The sequence below is a fragment of the Epinephelus fuscoguttatus genome, linkage group LG17 (assembly GCF_011397635.1).
Source record: "Epinephelus fuscoguttatus linkage group LG17, E.fuscoguttatus.final_Chr_v1".
Lineage (NCBI taxonomy): Eukaryota > Metazoa > Chordata > Actinopteri > Perciformes > Serranidae > Epinephelus > Epinephelus fuscoguttatus.
Window position 1 is genome coordinate 4,103,026 of NC_064768.1, and position 19,244 is coordinate 4,122,269.

Sequence of the window (19,244 nt, forward strand, 5' to 3'; positions counted from 1 at the left end):
ATGGAGCCAGCAATATGAGATCATCTGCAAACAGTAGGCATTTAACCTGTGTGTCAGACAGAGTGAGACCAGGGATGTCAGATAGTTCTAGTGATTTGGCCAATTCATCGATATAAATGTTGAAGAGGGTGGGACTGAGACTGCAGCCCTGTTTTACTCCTCTACTCTGGGGGAAGAAATCTGTTTCCATGTTGTTAATTTTAACAGCACATTTCATATGACTGTACATGGTTTTGATGATGTCATAGACCTTCCCCCCTACACCCTTCTCAATTAATTTTAAGAACAGTCCATCATGCCAAATTGAGTCGAATGCTTTTTTGAAGTCTACAAAACAAGAGAAGATTTTCCTCTTGTTTTGGTGGACGTCTTTATTAATGAGGGTGTGAAGGGTGTAGATATGGTCTGTTGTTCTATGTTTGGGTGTGAATCCTATCTGGCTCTTGCTCAGGACATCATGTTCTCTGAGGAAGTCTTGCAGTCGGCTGTTTAGGATACTGCAGAACAACTTCCCCAGATTGCTGCTGACACAGATGCCTCGGTAATTGTTTGGGTCGAATTTGTTTCCACTTTTAAAGATTGTGTGATGATTCCTTCACTCCAGAGGTCAGGAAATGTCCGACACCCAGAATAAGGTTAAATAATTTTAATATGGCAATGTTAAATTTATGGTCATCAAATTTTAGCATTTCATTTAAAATGCCATCAGGACCGCTGGCTTTCTTTGGCTGCAGTGCCTGGATTTTAGCCAGCAGCTCTGCTTCAGTAATTTGGTAGTCTAGGGGGTTCTGGTTGTCTTTAATGACTGATTCTAAAATTTGTAATTTGTTGAGGAGATTGTTTTGGGCCGAATTCAGGGAACAGCAGTATACAGACTTTCAAAGTGATTTTTCCAGATGTCACCATTTTGAATAGCCAATTCTTCTTTTTGTGGTTTGCTGAAAGAGTGCCATTTCTTCCAGAAGTCACTAGAGTCAATGGACTCTTCAATTATTTGTAACTGATGCCTCACATGCTGTTCTTTTTTAGTTCTGAGTGTTTTTCTGTATACTCTCAGTGTTTCCCAGTACTGGAGGCAGAGCTCAGGGTTGTCAGGTTGTCTGTGTTTTTGATTTGACACATTTCTGAGAGTTTTTCTCAGTTGTCTGCATTCTGTGTCAAACCACTCGTCATTGGTCGGGTCTTTTGGTCTGTGGTGCTGGCGCTTTTTCAGACTGGACAAGTCTGCCACATGGTCAAATATGTTGTAGATGTCCTGTACAGCCTGTCTGAGGCCGTCCTGATTGAGGGGATACGAGGTGGAAAGAAAACAGTCTAAATGGGATTGAAAGACTGGATTTTTGATTGCTGTCTGGTATTCGTCTTTGCTTTTGTTTGTCCATTTATAAGGTTGTTTTCTGTAGGTCAGATTGCAGGGTTCTACTGTGTGAGGGTCGTTTGCTGTCGTTTTAATGTAGAGTGTGATTTTACTATGGTCTGATAAGGGGGTTAAGGGGCTGACTGTAAATGCTCTCAGGTAGAAGGGGTCTAGGTCGGTGATGCCATAGTCTACTGTGCTGTTGCCAAGAGGAGAGCTATGAGTGTAAAGACCGAATGAGTCCCTCGAAGCCGACCGTTAACCATGTACAGACCCAATGTTCGGCAGAACTGCAACAGTTGCTGCCCACTTTTATTGACAGTTTTGTCAAAGTTGTTTCTGCGGGGTGTGAAGGGAGGGGGATGCTGACTTGACCAGGTATATGTTTGTCTCTCTGTGTGCTGATAAAGTCTGGTTCTGTACCAGTCCTGGCATTCAGGTCTCCACAGATCAGTACACTTCCCTGGGCCTGGAAGTAACTAATCTCATCTTCGAGAATGGAGAAACTGTCTTCATTAAAATAAGGGGATTGTGATGGGGGGATATATGCTGCACACAGGAATACATCTTTATCTGTGGTGATAAGGTCTTTTTTGATTTTGAGCCAAATTGAAAATTCTCCTTTTTTGATTAATTCAAATGTATTGTACAAGGTTTGCCTTATACCAGATCAGCATTCCCCCTGAATCCCTTCCTTGTGTTACTCCCTTTAGTTTGGTGGACGGGGACATTATCTCTATGTAGCCTGAGGGACAACCAGTGGAGACATCTCCTCTACACCAAGTCTCTTGCAATATAAACACATCTGCATTTTCTAACTCTCTAATAAAGTCTGAGGTCCTGTTCTTAAGGCCAAGAGCAGAAGATCTCAGACCCTGAACATTCAAACAAGAGATGACAAAAGATTTAGATTTCATTTAAAACTCAAAAGGCTGCATTTGGTGATCAAAATGAGATAAACTACTAAGTCAAAGAAAATAATTTAAGAGTATCTACATGACATATTATAAAAGGTAACAAATCAATAACTGGTATATTAAATAATCAATACTTATGTACAGTGTAAATGTCCTTTTTTTTTTTTTTTAAACTGTATGAGCACAAGAAATACTCTAATAATAATTCATACAGTGTCTATTGTGGTACCTGTCCAATCAGATGAGAGCAAAGCAGGCTGAGCATCTGCTGAATGTCCCTCAGTTCATTGTGTGGGGTGGTTAAGGTTGGTTCTGCTGCTCTCCGGACCACCTGGGCATAACTCAGTGGGCCAGGGTGTGGCTCTTGTCGCTGTGGTTGGGGTGGGGCCCCTAGGGACAGGAGTGACTGTGGTCTGGCTTGAGGGGGATCATGGTTGCCTTTGTGGGGTCTGATTTGGACATGATGTGGGTGGGGCTGAGGTGGTCTTGTCTCCATTGTGTTGGTCTGGATGTTGGTTGAGGATGTCTTGGTGTTCTGTGGGGTTGTGGGCTGATGTGCTCTTTCTGCGGGCCGTGGATTGGTCTCTGTTGAGAGCGACGCTTTTCAGTGTTTGGGCGAAGATGGGGACTGTGCTTTTAAACAGATGGACGTGGTCGTAGAGACAGCTGATGTCCAGGGTGGGGTGGTGGGCTAGGTGGACATTGGGTCTCCGTGCACAGTCTCTGGACAGGCTGCTGTTGATCCTGTGGATGGTGTCAGGGTGGAAGTCTTTCCTTGGGAGCAGAGTGGATATGACCACTCTGCTGTTGGGGAAGGTGGTGGAGGCTTTCTCTGTCACTCTCTTGAGTGACTCTGACACCCTCTCCTGCTGGCTCCAGATCATTGGTGCCAGTGTGGATGATGATGTGACTCGGAGATCCAAGCCGCTCCTCTGACAGCAGGTCTATGGCATGGTGGGTGTTTGGACACCAGATTTTAGCCACGTTGTGGGTGGGGAAAAGTTTCTTTTCATTTAGGAATTTTCCATTGGAGTCGATGAGGAGGACAATGTCTGTCTTCTCTCTCTGTTGTGCTGGTCTGGTGGAATGAGGGGAGGTGCTGGTCTGTGGGCTGGATGTGGAGCTGGGAGTGGGGGTAGGTTCTTGGATTGGTGGGTCCTGGCTGCTCACAGGGTCCTGGTTGTGGTCTAGTTTTTCATCCAGGTCCTGTGTAGCTCCACCTCTCTCCTGAGGCTGTTCTGACAGAGTGGTGAGTGCTCTGCTGTGCTCCTCTCTCTCTCCTCTGAGCTCCTCCACCTCTTTTGACAGAGAGGTAAGTTCTCTCCTGTGCTCTTCTCTCTCTCCTCTGAGCTCCTTCACCTCCTTTGAGAGAGAGGTAAGTTCTCTCCTGTGCTCCTCTCTCTCTCCTCTGAGCTCCTCCACCTCCTCTGTCAGAGCTGTCAGTGCTGCTAGACGCTGCTCTCTGTCCTGATGCAGCTCTCTGATCTCAGTCCTGAGCAGGCTCAGCTCTCTCCTGCAGCTGTCCCTGTCCTGCCTCAGCATGCCCAGCTCTGTGCTGATGGTACAGGGATCAGGCTGAGCTGTGGTGGGCTGGCATGGCTGTTGGCTGATCAGCTCTCTCAGTTGTACAAGTTCTCTCTCCAGCTCTGTGAATTTCACCTTCAGTTCGGTGATGGTGCGGTTCAGCTGGGGGTCCTGGACCTGCTCTGGGCTGGTGGGCTCCTTCTCTTCAGGGGGCTGCTCAGTAGTTAGGCAGCTGGGAGCTGGGACCTGGGAACTGTCAGTGGAGCTAGATCTCTCCTGCTGGGCTCTTTCCTTTATAAGGAGGAAGTCCATCTCAAACAGTTTGAGGTTCCCTGCACTATGATAGTCCCATTCTTGTATAAGTTTACTGTCATCATGAAAGTATCTGAATCCTCTGCTTCTTTTATTTTTATTTTCCAGCCGTTACAGATCCCTCTTTTTGACAGAGGGGTAGTGGGCACTGATGGCAGAGTGCCATGCTAGCGGCTGGTCTGTGAAGAGGATCAGGTTGCTGACCTCCCCGGTCTTGTAAAGATCAGAAAACAGGGTTTCTGGTCTTTCTTTTAGCAGTTTTTGTTTAAATGTCTTCCTGGCAGTCTCATTGGTTACATCAGGAGGATAGAGGAGAGGAACAACCTCTGTGCAGCCTTTGGTGGACTCCATCAGGCTCTGCTGCTGTTGAACTGCTGCTATTTAAATTCCTTGGCAACAGTTGCTAAGGGTCTTGTTTACAGCTAGCTGTGTTATGCTAGCTTAAGTTTATTTAGTGTTCAGCAATTTTTTGTTTCCTCTTTTTAAATGTTATATTTTCTTTCTGATGGTTTCACTCACTTGCATCTTCAGCTGTTTTCCTCCTCTTTGCTTGACCTTTTTTTTGTTGCTGGTTGGACAGTTAGGCTAACTGTCAGTTTGGCAGTTGGTTCCGTTGTTTTCCAGTCTATCACTGTTTTCTGAGGTTTTTGCTGTTTTTTTTTTTTCCTTCTTGGTAGATTTTTTTTAAAAACAACGGTTTTCTCTTCTGTTTTCTTCCAGCTCTTAGAAGAATAGTAGTTTATCTCACTTTAAAACATCCAAAAAAGCAAAAATATTCAGGAGCTCATCTTCATGCTCATCTTCATGCTCATGGAATCTCTCTCTCTCTCTCTCTCTCTCTCTCTCTCTCTCTCTCTCTCTCTCATTGTGTCATATGGATTACTGTTAATTTGTTATGCTGATCTGTTCTGTACGACATCTATTGCACGTCTGTCCGTCCTGGAAGAGGGATCCCTCCTCAGTTGCTCTTCCTGAGGTTTCTACCGTTTTTTTTTTTTCCTCCTTAAAGGGTTTTTTTGGGGGAGTTTTTCCTTATCCGCTGTGAGGGTCTTAAGGACAGAGGGATGTCGTATGCTGTAAAGCCCTGTGAGGCAAATTGTGATTTGTGATATTGGGCTTTATAAATAAAATTGATTGATTGATTGATTGATTGATTAAAGTTCTACAGCTGTTCCAATTATTCACGATAGCACGGCTTCCTCTGTGTTGCTTACATTAGCTGTTGTCTGTTAGCAAGCTAGTTTAGCCTTCTGGCTATGTAGCTAGCACTACTGATACTGTAGGCTTGTCAGGTTAACGTACATTGTAAACTGAGTTTAAACTGGAGGCTGACTGTGTCTTTGGTATGGAGCTTCCCGGCCAGCCTCAGCCTCGGCAGGCAATAGTTCATTAAGTTAATGGACGTGCGACGTATCCTTTTACAGTTTTTAGCAAGTGAGTTGCTAGGTTTAACTGCCGGTTAAGCCAGTGTGGAGCGGAGGCTGGCTAACCACAGCATGTAGCAATAGCTTTCTGTGATGCTGAGCTGATCCTATGAACTGCATTAGTAAAAGAGGCAGGGGTACAGCTTATCATAAGACGTTCTGAGCCAGAGACAGCAACAGAGAGGGGGCAGCTGTCATTAACTGTAAAGCTAAGTAATTAGCAGTTCGCTAAAATAGCTAGCGGGTTGCTAACCGCTAACGTAAGCTAAAGTAAGTAGTACAATCTGAATACAGTGTAAATAACTGTGAAACACTCGTTAATAAAGAGAGCTATTTTCTCTGCTGAAGCACGCTGTTCCTAAAGAAACGGCAAAGGTCGGTTTATTTCGTAAAAAGAGTGAGGAACATTGGATCTGTAAGTTATTAAACGACTACAGCTCCCATGAGCCCACGCTACTTCATGACGTAATCCAGCACCGTTTTGGTCTGACTGCTAGCTGCAGAAGTGGCAGAAAATTACATTTTGCACGTTCAGCCTAATTTTCTTTGGTGTTTTTTAAGACTTGTATGTATGTATGTTGAAAACCGAACTAAATGTTTCATCTGAACATTTATGGAGATATAAATGTCAATGTAATGTTGATAACTGATTGCTGTCATTTCAGACTCCATGGCTGAGTATGTGAAAAAGACACTCATGGAACCGTGAGGAACTTACTTACTTATCCCGACATTTGAAGGTATAGTAAACCTGTCTTTTTCCTCACAAATTCATAAAAAATGTGTGTTATTTTTTTTCAATTTCCATCAGAGTTGAGGTTGCCAGATACATGCTATCCTCTGCTCTGCTCACTCACACAGTCAGTCTCAAAGTAAAGATGATCATGCCTCTGGTAAAACATGTTAGATTGCATTAGTTACTACCTGCAGTGAGAGGAATGAAGCAGCAGAACATCTACATTTGTTATAGTAAAATATCTCCTTTGTATTCACATTTCTGTAGTTTGAGCAGGTTGTTGACTGAATATTTGGCTTTTTACTCTGTTTTATTGCTCTCACAGTAACTACAAGGAGGAACAGGCCAAAACACAAAATCAAAACATAAACATGATTTGCAGGCGGGGTTAGGGTTAAATGCAAATATTCTGGCTGTACTATTGTTGCAGTGAGATTAGTATCTGTAATTAACATGGTTCCTTAGTCTCTGCTGACATATTGAGTGATTTTTTTGATTACTTGCTTTACATTTCTTACATGCAGCTTCTTTAAGGGGAGGGTTCGATATGGGTGCTGTCTTGTGATGTCTTAAACATGTCATGTTTTCCTGATGGAAATCCTTTGTAGTCAAAAAAGGAAATGTTGATCAGTGATGTAAAAATGAACATCCTATGGAGCGATACAGCAGCATGGCGTGCTTTCAGTGAAACAAATAAAAGTATTTGTAAACATTTTTTTAATGAATATCACTAGAACCATGCCTTTGCCTTTCAGACATGAAGGGAGATGTGGCCCTGCAGATCCTTCCCTATCTTCTCCCTGGATCCAGCTACAAGGTGGCAAAGAACAGCACCCGTCCCACTTTGGATGAGGCAAAAGCCTACTTCATGATAAGAAACCTGTAAGTATAAAAGGGGCAACTGTGGCTCAGAAGGTAGAGCAGTTATCAAATAACCAAAGGGTTGATGGTTCAAATCCTGGCTCCTATGTCCTTTTCAAAGTGACCTTGGGCAAGATACTGAACCCTGAATTGCTCCCAATGGGCTGAGGTGGCACCTTATATGGTAGGTGACCACCATTGGGGTGTGTTTGTGTGTACAGAGAGGACACTGGCACTGTTTGATCACTGCTTCTCCACGTGTGAATGAGAAGGCTCAGGTGCTTTGGGTGTCATGAAAAGTGCTATAGCATTGCATTTGAATTATTATAAATATTGAAGTGTTCGTAAAATGAAAGGGATACTTGAAGGCAATATTTTACTTTCCCTATGTAGTCCATGTCAAAATAACTGATTCTGTCGCCCTGTGAGGGGTATTAAAATTCCCTCATTTGACATAAAGAGGAACTAAGCAGGATTTTTCCGGTGGCTATGCTACATTTTTACCTTCAATAAAAAGATCCGGAGTAATTGTGATTTTTCTCACCAGCTTCTTTGTAAAACCCTCCTCTCGGTCATGTGCATTTAGCACATGACCGAGAGGAGGGTTAGCAACACAGAGGAGGAGAGACCAGACTTGCATAGTTCGTGTCATTTATTTCATTAAAATTATGAAGGTTCCTCCCTCTTGACTGGAAACTGTTATTTTGTTCGCAGGTAAGAACCAACATGCCAGAGTATCTCCGTGAAGTGGGGAAAACAAGAGCTGAACCCTTCATCTTAGTTGCTGCAGGAAGTATAATGTTACAGTTTTGTGTGTTTTTTTTTTTTTTTCATTTCATTTCTCACTTCAAAGATGTGAAACTGTGAACAAAAGGAGATATTGCCACTAACAAGAACTGTGTATTAATGTATGATAAGAGATATATTCATATAGTGTGTATGAATTTTAAAAAACTGAATAATCATATGTGAAGCATGGTGTGTATTTTTGTTTTTGCAAGGAAATATTTAATTAGAGAAACAGTAACAAAATGATTGCATTACTTTTATGAACACAATCTCAGCTTCTTCTCTATCTGCAATCTTCGCCATCTTAACATCAACTTTTGACATTTGAATGAATTTGAATTTAACAAACAAGTAAATGTTTTCCAGGGATTTTGCTGGGAGGAAGTTGCCAAATCTACCAATAATAACATTATCATCATGTTTGTGTATGTCTCAAGAAAAAAAAAAAACATACAGTGATCTATTTCTATTTTATAAACCTTGTAAATACATCATTTCCCCCTTATCTATGTATTCTATGTATGAAATGTTTGCAGTACATATTTGAGATGTCAGAATTCTGAGGAAATGAGTGTTATTGATGAGTGGTGAAATGAGTGTTGTGATGTTACTTCAGTCTGTACTTGGGGGTGTAATCAATTTTCTTGATTTGATTGCTTCATACTAATGACTCTTTCATACTTCTACTGTACTGTTTTATTTGCAAATATATCTGATGCAAATAAGCAGTTTCTGTGTTTTATGTTTGTTTATTTATTTAGAACTGAATAAGAAAAGCCTAGAAAAAGCATGAAGTTAAGGTAAAGAATTTAATTAACAACTAAATAACAACCCAGCAAAAGGGTAAAATTAAACCAATGCTGGGTAAAAATTCCATAAATAACAATAAATAATATTAACCCAACAAATGGTCAAATTAATCCAATGCTGGGTAAGAAATGCCCAGCATTGGGTAAAAATTCCATAGATAACAATAAATAATATTAACCCAACAAAGGGTAAAAAGTGACCCACACTACTGGCTCAAAGTGACCCATTTTTGGGTAAAATAAGTTGACCCAGTATGTTGGGTCAAATTTGTGACCCAAAGGCATTGGGTCCTTTTGACCCAATGCCTAGTAGGTGATATAGTGACTACCCATTGGGTCACTGAAATCACCCAATTTGGGTGATTATTGACCCAGCAGTTTTTAGAGTGAATGATACACGGATTGTGTATGTCCACTCCCATAGGGAATTATGCCGATTTCAGCAGACTATGTAGGCTATAGCCTAGGTTTTTTTCGAGCCATATTGACATCAGTTTATAAATAAATATCTGCACATTTCAGGAAAAAAAGTTTATATATGATATATCAGACAGAAGCAATCAAAGAAATCATTCATAATTTTTCAGTTAGGTGACCCATTTAGCAAGGTAGCCTATTGATCTTGAGGTTATGATCTAACAAATATAATAATAATAATAATAATAATAATAATAATAAATATATATATATATATATATAAAACGCTGTCTGCCTCATGATGAACATCTTCAGAGGCTTTCACAGAGTGCTCTCTGTGGAAGGAACACACAAACAGAGGATAGAGCAGCTCTGGGGTGACCTGTGAAGAGGACTCAGCAACGTGTACTACTATAATATATAAATGTAATATATTACATTTATTTGTATAGCACCTTTCACAGAAATTAAATTCAAAGTGCTTCACAAAATTTTAATTCAATACTAAGACCCCTTCAGCTTCCCACAGAGGGAGGGCATAATAGACATGGACAATGAGAGACTGTCTGGAACAAACAACAAATTCTTGTGTCTAAATTTCTGTTTTTCACTGGTGTCTTTTTTGTCCATCTTTTGTGTGCTGCATTAATGATTCTGGTGATGTCATTGCAACAACAAAATCCCTGCTGTACAGGAAAATCCAGAATTGACTGAACTGTTGATAGCCTGCCCCATAATCCTGCACTGAGAAACAGGAAAACCATGTCGGTACAGCTGGAAAAATCCACATTTGCTGAGCTGAGCTAAAACAGTTGTTTTAACCACTACTGCCACCCTGTGGTTAAAATACGTAACATCACCTTATGAGCACGATCTGTTGGCAGATCAGATGTGGCCGCTAAACCATAGACTGTATGGGCTATGTTGGTGATAGACGGAGCAAGCCGACGTCTCTCGAGTGCTGTGGTTGACTCACAGAATACGATGATCAAGGTTTTGTTTGTTTATTTTATATACTACCCACATGTTTTCAGCACAGCGTATTCAGCCACGGTGATTATACTTAATTCGTGCAGATCGATATTTTAATCCTCTGAATTTTAGTCATTTCCTCTAGCAACACAGTATAGGCTACGATAACACAGAAGAGCAGGCAAGTCTCTTGGATCCATTGTTTTGGCCTCGCTGTGCTCTCTGCTGATTGGCTTCAGAAACATTAAACTTATTGGCTGTGTTTATCAGAGGGCAGAGCTCATTAACATCTGGTAAAACGCCGTAAAAAACACGCGTCTTGCTTGTTTAAAACGGCCGTTTTTTGTTTAAAACGGGCGTTTTTTACGGCGTCTTATTAAAAAAACGGGCGTTTTTTACGGCGTCTTAAGGATCAGACGCGTTGGATTAGTGGCGAATTGTGACTCTTTTGGCTTTCCATACAAGAGTAATGTGTGTGCAAAGCTGTATGAAAGCTCTGTTATACATCATTTTATTGTAATTTTTCGCTGTGAAAAAATTGGATTAGTGCTTGGCCTTGTCAGAAAGCTACAATTCTGCTGTTTTCGCTGATATGCGTGGCTTCTCGCTATGACGCACGGTCGCGGAGAAAATCCACAGAGAAGAACGGGTGTGAATTTGGACGCACTAGGCGTCATTCGGGCCCATAGTCTAAACTTCTCAGTTTCAACATTTTATTGAGAACATTGTTGCTGAGTGTGAGGTGCGAGTCATGCGCTCTCGCTCTGCCTCCACCTCAGGTACCGAAATTTGGCACAGTTTCATTTTAAGTGAATCGGTACTCGGTAGTCCCGACGTGAATCGGTACCAAGTACAAAAAGTACCGAGTTTCGGTACCCAACCCTACTTGATTGTACAGGTTTGATTGGTGATAAATGTAGTTTGCCAGATCACTCTTTGCTTTCGTTAAAATTTTCAGCTAACGCCAGTTATTCTTTTGACAAGCCCACCCCTCGTTTAGAGGCGGCCCAATGTAAAAGACCTAGGAATTTTCCTCCAACTTTTCTGTCCTCTGATTTGTGTTGTTTGGCTTTGAAACGGGTGATAGATGATCTCTTATCCTATCAAAAATCCCAGGATAATATTGACAGATTATATAGACGGTTCTGTGATTTGCTATATAGAGAGATGGATACGGTTCTCATACAAAATTCTTCCAGGGTTAACACCTGTAGAAGAAGAAATGGAATGCTGAATTGGACAATTTATGGAAAAATCTAAAAGCCGCTGAGAAGAGATTTCTTAAAAACAAAATTCCTTCACAGAAAGCAGCTCTTAAAATGGAATATAAACATTGTCAGTTGCATAAAAAGCTACGATTCTGTAAAAGAAGATTTGATCGTGGCTTGTCTCTTAGTTTAGAGCATTTGCAAATTAAAAATCCTCAGCTCTTCTGGAGAGATTAATAAACTGGGTCCTAAGAAAGACTCAAAAATTCCAATGGAAATTGTGCTAGAAAATTGTGATCTTGAGCATAAGCTTGACTTGGTGCTCAACAAATGGGAGAATGATTTTACTGTTTTATTTTCTGGCAATAATGGCACAGATGGTTTTGATGAGACTTTCTTAGAATATATCTGTGCAGAAAAAAAGTCCCAGTAAGAGAAGTTTGCACATGAAAATTATAAGCCCAATCAGCTATTAAATTCAGATATTACACTTGAAGAGGCTAGTAAAGCTGTTGGCATTGAGGGTCTCTCTAACGAAGCACTGAAAACACCTAAATTGTTACAGTTCCTGACCCATTTCATGCAAGTATGTTTCAAATCTAGTATTGCTCCTTCTGATTGGTACAAATCACTCATTAAACCAATTCCAAAGTCGGCCAAAAACGACCCAAGGGTCCCTCTCAACTATAGAGGTGTCAGCCTTTTAAGCACAGTTTATAAATTGTTCTCTAATATTCTAAACTCCAGGCTGTCTCAATATCTAGAGGCTGAAAACATTCTAGTCGTTATGGCTTAGTTCAAAGCCTGGACCCAAAAGCACGACTCAGGAAACAGGTACATAGTGAATAACAAGTCTTTAATGTTCAAACTTGCTGGTAAGTGCAAGGGGGAGGGGTGGAATGTGGTCCCAGGATCCTGACGTGTCTCGTGAAGGCACCGGTGAGGAGGAGAGTGAGAGTGTCTGTGGTGTGGCATCTGCCACGTGGTAATGGCGGCGGTGCTGGGGCACGGCGCAGTAGGTTCCGTCTTCTCGAACATACTCACTCCGAGGGGAAACACAGGAGAGCAGACGACGGCAGGAAGGTCCACAGGCAGGCAGTGAAGAAGCACACACGAGATCACGAGGCAAGCACAGCAATCTGAGTTGAGGCGGAAGAAACACAGAGACATTAGCTACACAAGCTAACAAAGCACGAGGGCAAAAACCACAGAGGAGCCAGGATACAAACTACCACGCAGACTGATGAAACAATCTGGCGACAAGTAGGGAGAAATCCAGAGGCTTTATGGAGAGGTTGATTGCTGGAGTGGATTCACCTGGCACTGCCTGTGGAAGGAAACCACGCCCACATACACACACACAGAACAGACAGGGGGAGAAACACAGGATGAGTAATACAGACAGGGAATGACACACACACACACACACACACACACACACACACATAAGGGAGAGGGAGGGGCTGCCATGATGAGGATCATGACACTAGTGGAGGAGCAGAATGGATTTAGTAAACATAGATCCTGTCTAGATCATATTTACACCCTAAGTACTGTAATTAGAGCTAGAATTTCTGAGGGGAAGTCTACCTTTGTTTGTTTTATTGATTTCAGAAAAGCTTTTGATTGTGTTCACAGAGATTTGTTGGAGTTTAAACTTATTTCAGCTGGTGTAGATGGCATATTTTACAAAGCTGTTAAAGCTTTATACAAAAACCCAGTGGCATGTGTTCAGGTGAATGATATGAGGACAGGGTGGTTTCCCACTCCACTAGGAGTCAAACTAGGGTTGCCACCTTGGATTTGTGAAAAAAGAGACACTTGATGTTTGAGGTGGAGGGCTCGGCCATTATTACAAGTTCAGACTGACCAATGAACGTGAAATTCAGACATAGGAGACCAGATTTGCCATCATTTCATGTCCTTCTATGTGCCTGTATTTTATATTAATTTTTATATCAATGAAAAAAACAAATCTGTGTTACTAAATTCTACTAAATTCTATTTTTACATGTATCTCACCATAGCAAGTTGGTAGTTGACATATTCTGCCATATATGAAGAGGAGAGACTCTCTGGAATCTGGCAATATAAGAACCATGATGCTGGGACATTCTGTCACTTCACAGCTGTCCAAAACATGTGGTTTGTGCCAGGAGGACATGATTGCCAGCATTTTGTCATTATTGCAAGAAATTCCATTGACTCATTCACAAGTCAAAAATGTGTTTTATCTGAAAGAAACATACAATATTTACATCTACGATCATAGAAAAATAGTCAACCAAGTGCAATGATGTCCTCCAAGATAATATTTGCCACTTTGATTGCAGTAAAAAAAAAACTGGGCATTAGGGGGGCACGTGTCCCCCTCAATGTATATGGTGACTACGGCCCTGTCAGCATGCATAATTAGGCTACAGTTGTCTGGGTGTGCAAAGGTGAAGTGCGCTTGTCTTGTCATACAAAGTTTGATGGAGTGTCAACTGGACAATATGGAGATATTTGCATCTTGAAAGCCGGACTACAAATGTGGATAGACAGGGAGAAACACACGCAAGCCTAAGACGTGGTAAGATACGATATTCCTCACTATATGAAGTGACTGATAACAAGATCTGTATAATGGATTGTAAAGAAATTCATCAGGATTTTATTTGGTAGACAATTAATCTGGATTTATAGCATGATGGGATGACAGCACCATGATGTGTGTGGTATCCCTGGAAAGTTCTGTTCCTACGCTTTCATGTGATATGCGTGGCATTTCTGTGCGATGCTGTATTCGCGAGTAATCCATCCAAGAGTAATGTGTGTGCAAAGCTGTATGAAAGCTCTGTTATACATCATTTTAGTGTAACTTTATCATTTTTTTCGCTGTGAAAACATTCGGAAAGCTACGATTCCGCTGTTTCACGTGATATTCGTGGCTTCTTGCTATGACGCATGGTTGCGGAGAAAAACCATAGAGAAGAACAGGTGTGAATTTGGACGCACTATGCGTCGTTCTGGATGGACTCCTTGGCCTGCTGCTGCAGTGTCCCGGGAGAGATTTTTTTTTTCCCGGGACAGCTGATGAAAAAAGAGAACAATTCTGGGAAAAACGGGACGGGTGGCAACTCTAAGTCAATCAGGGAGATGTTCTCTCTCCTACCCTCTTTTTTCTGTTTATAAATGATTTAGCCCAGCAAATTAAAAATGAAGATATTGGAGTGCAAATAGGTGATATGAATTTGAACATACTTTTGTATGCAGATGATATCGTTATCCTGGCAGATATGCAGTCCCTGTTAGACATTGTTAACCACTGGTGCCAAAAGTGGAGAATGTCAGATAATCAAGAAAAAACTCAAGTTATACATTTCAGAAAACGTGGAGTAGTAGAAGCACCTTTAATTTTTATGTTGGAGTTAAGCCACAAGGGCATACAAATACCTTGGCTTCACCCTGGATGAATACCTACTGTTTGAAGAAGGTATTAATACCTTTGTTGATGCGTCAGGCAGAGCATTAGCTTCTATTATAAGTAAAATGAAGAACTGTAGAGATCGTGGCTATACTACCTTTTCAAAACTCTATGATGTCTGTGTTTCTCCGATTCTTTTGTATGCAGCTGGAATATGGGGAAGGAAGGAGTTTTCCAAGGTGAATGCTATTCAAAACCGGGCTATTAGTTGTTTTTTATGTGTGCACAAATTTACACCTGTGTTGGCACTCCAAGGTGATATGGGTTGGGAACCCTGTTTAATTAAGCAGAAGGGGGAAATGCTGAGGCTCTGGAATCGTCTGTCTTCTATGCCAGAGGGTAGAATAGCTAAAAGAGTTTTTAACTGGGATAAAGCATATAACTATCCTTGGTGTAGTGAAATGAACACTATCTTTAATGAAGCTGATCAACAACACATCTTCACAAATGGTCTGCGATGTAATGTCAATTTTGGGATGCATAAGTTATTCCTTGAGTATAAAGAAAAATGGGCCAATGACATCTGGTTTAAACCAAAACTCAGAACTTACTGTCAGTTGAAAAATGTTTATTGTCCAGAACCATATGTGACTTTACCCCTGGATAGATCCAGAAGATCTCTATGTGCCCAGTTGAGATTTGGGATTCTCCCTCTGGCTATAGAAGTAGGAAGATTTAACTCTGTACCTGAGGAAAGGTGACTCTGTACCGTGTGTAATTTAAATGTAATTGAGGATGAACTTCATTTTCTGTTTCATTGTCCACTATATGATGAAGCCAGGCAGCTTTTATTTCAGAAAATGCAGAATGTGAAGCCTGAGTTGTTTTGGACTGAGGATGAGGTTAAGTTGGAATGGTTTTTCAGAGAAGAGGTTTTTACTCTAGCTACCTTCATAAAAAGTGCCTGGAAATTAAGAAAGAATGAATTATTTGTGTGAATTCTATTTGAAATGTATAATCTGCGTTGTCTGTTTTGTTTGTACTCTGCTGATTATCTTTGCTGCCTTTGATTATGAAATTTGTGTCTTGTAAGCCCTTATAGGCTGGGCACCTTCACTGCTGTATGACACATAAATAAATAATAAATAAATAAAAAAATGTTATAGTGTACCATGCTCCTGGCCCGTATTCTGAATTTGTATCTGAAGTCTCAGAGTTTTTATCCAGTTTAGTTCTTAAATCAGGTAAAGTTATTATTGTAGGCGATTTTAACATTCATGTCGACGTTGATAAGGACTCCCTGGCTACCGTGTTTATCTCATTATTAGACTCCATTGGCTTCAGTCAGGGTGTACTTGAACATATTTATTTTTAGCATATTTCTGTCCGACCCGAACAGAGCCCGACATTATTTAATGACCAAAGCACTGAGTTTGTGTCACACAGTGGTTACAGGCTATTTAACAGGCCGGGCGTGCGCCATGGGTGCTCAGCATAGATGGAGACCTCCGTGTTTGAGACGGAAGCAGGAAGCGGGAGGTCCGACTTCTAGCGAGAGGAGAGGGAGAAATAAAACAAAATAAGATAAAATAGGAAAAACCTGTCTCCCTCTTTTATTTTATTTTCAGCGTTTAATCAAGGCGGAGGCGGGCGGCTGGAGGTCCGAGACTTCCAGCGAGGAGAGAGGTAGAAACAAACAGCCAATGTGTCTGTGTGTGTTATGTTCAGGTGTTGTCACGTAAATAACAGTGCCCAAGCAATAAACAGGACAGACAATAGGATTTTATTTATTTTTACACTACATTTTCACTGAAAGCTGACTGAATCCGACCCGAGCCCGAATACAATTTATAGCTACATTTCTGACCAAACCCAGCCGACCCGTCGGGTACCGTCGGGCTCGGATTGCCACACTCTAGTGTGTGTATGTGTCCCCTATTGGGGCCTATCTGAATTTCTGTCTTTGAGAGATATTATTTTGTAATATAACTGAATTTTCTATCCATACATATAGATTTTAAATATATTAAAATTATACGGCATCTTTGAGTAAACTGCGAGTATCATTTAAGTAGGCTATGTCATGGCCGGCCGAGTGTCCTCTTTTATGGAAATCAAAATATGGTCACCCTACACAGAATCCCTCGCTATAGGATCATTATCTTATTACTTTTAATTTCTTTTTACTCAATTACACGCCACTCAGCAACAGTTACTATACTAGATGTTTATCAGATAGTACTGTCGCACAATTTAAGGAAATGATTCCTCCATCGTTAAATTCAATACCAAGTCCTTCAGTAACAGAGGTTTCCCGTACTGACTTTAACCTCTCCTGAACTGATCATTTTGCCGATAGCGCCGTAGGCTCGCTGCGAACAACACTCGACTCTGTAGCTCCTCTTAAAAAGAAGTTAACAAAGCAAAGAAAGTTCGCTCCTTGGTATAACTCTCAAACCTGTAAGTTAAAACAAATATCGCGAAAATTTGAAAGGCATTGGCGATGAACCAAACTGGAAAAATCTCGTTTAATCTGGGCAGACAGTCTCAAAACTTATAAGAGGGGCCTCCGCAATGCCAGAGCAAACTATTACTCATCATTAATAGAAGAAAACAAGAATAACCCCAGGTTTCTTTTCAGCACTGTAGCCAGGCTGACTGAGAGTCAAAGCTCTATTGAGCCTTGTATTCCTTTAGCCCCTAGCAGTAATGATTTTTTGAGATTTTTACATGACAAAATTATAACTATTAGAGGCAAAATTCATGACCTCCTGTCCTCAGATAGTACCTATCTATCCTCAAACACAGCTGTAAGACCTAATATATATTTAGATTGCTTCTCCCCATTTTCTCTTCAAGAATTGACTGCATTGATTTCTTCATCTAAATCATCAACGTGTCTCTTAGACAACATCCCAACTAGGCTACTTAAGGAGGTCTTACCTTTAGTTAACACTCATATATTAGATATGATCAATATATCCTTATTAACAGGCTATGTACCACAGTCTTTTAAGGTAGCTGTAATTAAACCTCTACTTAAAAAGCCCACCCTGGATCCAGAGGTGTTAGCCAACTATAGACCAATATCTAATCTTCCCTTTCTGTCAAAGATCCTTGAGAAAGTAGTTGCAGACCAGCTGTGTGAATTTCTCCATGATAATAATTTATTTGAAGAATTTCAGTCAGGATTTAGACTGCATCATAGCACTGAGACAGCACTAGTCAAAATTACAAATGACCTTCTGATCGCTTCAGACAAAGGACTCGTCTCTGTACTTGTTTTATTAGATCTTAGTGTGGCGTTTGACACTATGGACCATCAAATTCTGCTACAGAGACTGGAACACTTAATTGGCCTTAAAGGTTCTACATTAAGCTGGTTTAAATCTTATTTATCTGATCGTTTTCAGTTTATTGGCGTTCATAATGAATCATCCTTACGTACTAAAGTTTGTTTTGGAGTTCCACAAGCTTCTGTGCTCGGACCAATCCTATTTACTCTATATATGCTTCCTTTAGGTAACATCATTAGAAATCACTCTATAAATTTCCATTGTTATGCGGATGATACTCAGTTGTATTTATCGATGAAGCCAAAAGAAAGTAATCAATTAACTAAACTCCATAACTGCCTTAAAGACATAAAAACCTGGATGAACACCAATTTCCTGATGTTAAATTCAGACAAAACTGAAGTTATTGTTCTTGGCCCCAGACAACTCAGAGACTCTTTATCTGATGACATAGTTTCTCTAGATGGCATTGCTCTGGCCCCTGCCACTACCGTAAGAAACCTCGGAGTAACATTTGATCAAGATTTGTCTTTTAATTCTCATTTAAAACAAACCTCACAGACTGCATTTTTTCATCTGCGTAATATTGCGAAAATTAGGCCTATCCTGACCCGAAAAGATGCAGAAAAATTGGTCCACGCTTTTGTTACCTCTAGGCTGGATTACTGTAACTCTCTATTATCAGGTAGCTCTAGTAAGTCCTTAAAAACTCTCCAGCTAATTCAGAATGCAGCAGCACGTGTACTAACAGGAACTAAGAAACGAGATCATATTTCTCCTGTTTTAGCTTCTCTGCACTGGCTCCCTGTAAAATCCAGAATTGAATTTAAAATCCTACTGTTAACTTACAAAGCTCTAAATGGTCAGGCTCCATCATATCTTGGAGAGCTCATAGTGCCTTAGTATCCCACCAGAACACTGCGCTCTGAGAACACAGGGTTACTCATGGTCCCTAAAGTCTCCAAAAGTAGATCAGGAGCCAGAGCCTTCAGCTATCAGGCTCCTCTCCTGTGGAATCATCTTCCTGTTACGGTCCGGGAGGCAGACACCGTCTCCACATTTAAGACTATACTTAAGACTTTCCTCTTTGATAAAGCTTATAGTTAGGGCCGGCTCAGGCTTGCCCTGTACCAGCCCCTAGTTAGGCTGACTTAGGCCTAGTCTGCCAGAGGACCCCCCTATAATACACCGGGCACCTTCTCTCCTTCTCTCTCTC

The 19,244-nt window shown here is 41.0% G+C and overlaps 1 protein-coding gene and 1 long non-coding RNA gene across 3 annotated transcripts; one reads left to right on the plus strand and one right to left on the minus strand.

Annotated features, from left to right (window-relative positions):
• Positions 1-2,702: 2,702 nt before the first annotated feature.
• LOC125905180 (bromodomain-containing protein DDB_G0280777-like) lies at positions 2,703-4,127 on the minus strand. Its single transcript, XM_049603072.1, has 3 exons — positions 3,634-4,127; positions 3,135-3,570; positions 2,703-3,043 (listed from the first exon to the last, which is right to left on the minus strand). Exons 1-3 carry the CDS (start codon positions 4,108-4,110, stop codon positions 2,703-2,705), a joined length of 1,254 nt encoding a protein of 417 aa, XP_049459029.1. The 5' UTR covers positions 4,111-4,127.
• Positions 4,128-4,935: 808 nt separating this feature from the next.
• On the plus strand, positions 4,936-8,542 carry LOC125904342 (uncharacterized). Of its 2 annotated transcripts, none has more exons than XR_007451432.1 (4): positions 4,936-5,086; positions 6,200-6,274; positions 7,026-7,152; positions 7,846-8,542. It is a non-coding gene; the product is annotated as an uncharacterized LOC125904342 (long non-coding RNA). The 2 variants fall into 2 exon arrangements; XR_007451433.1 differs by lacking the exon at positions 4,936-5,086 and adding an exon at positions 5,135-5,196.
• Positions 8,543-19,244: the final 10,702 nt, after the last annotated feature.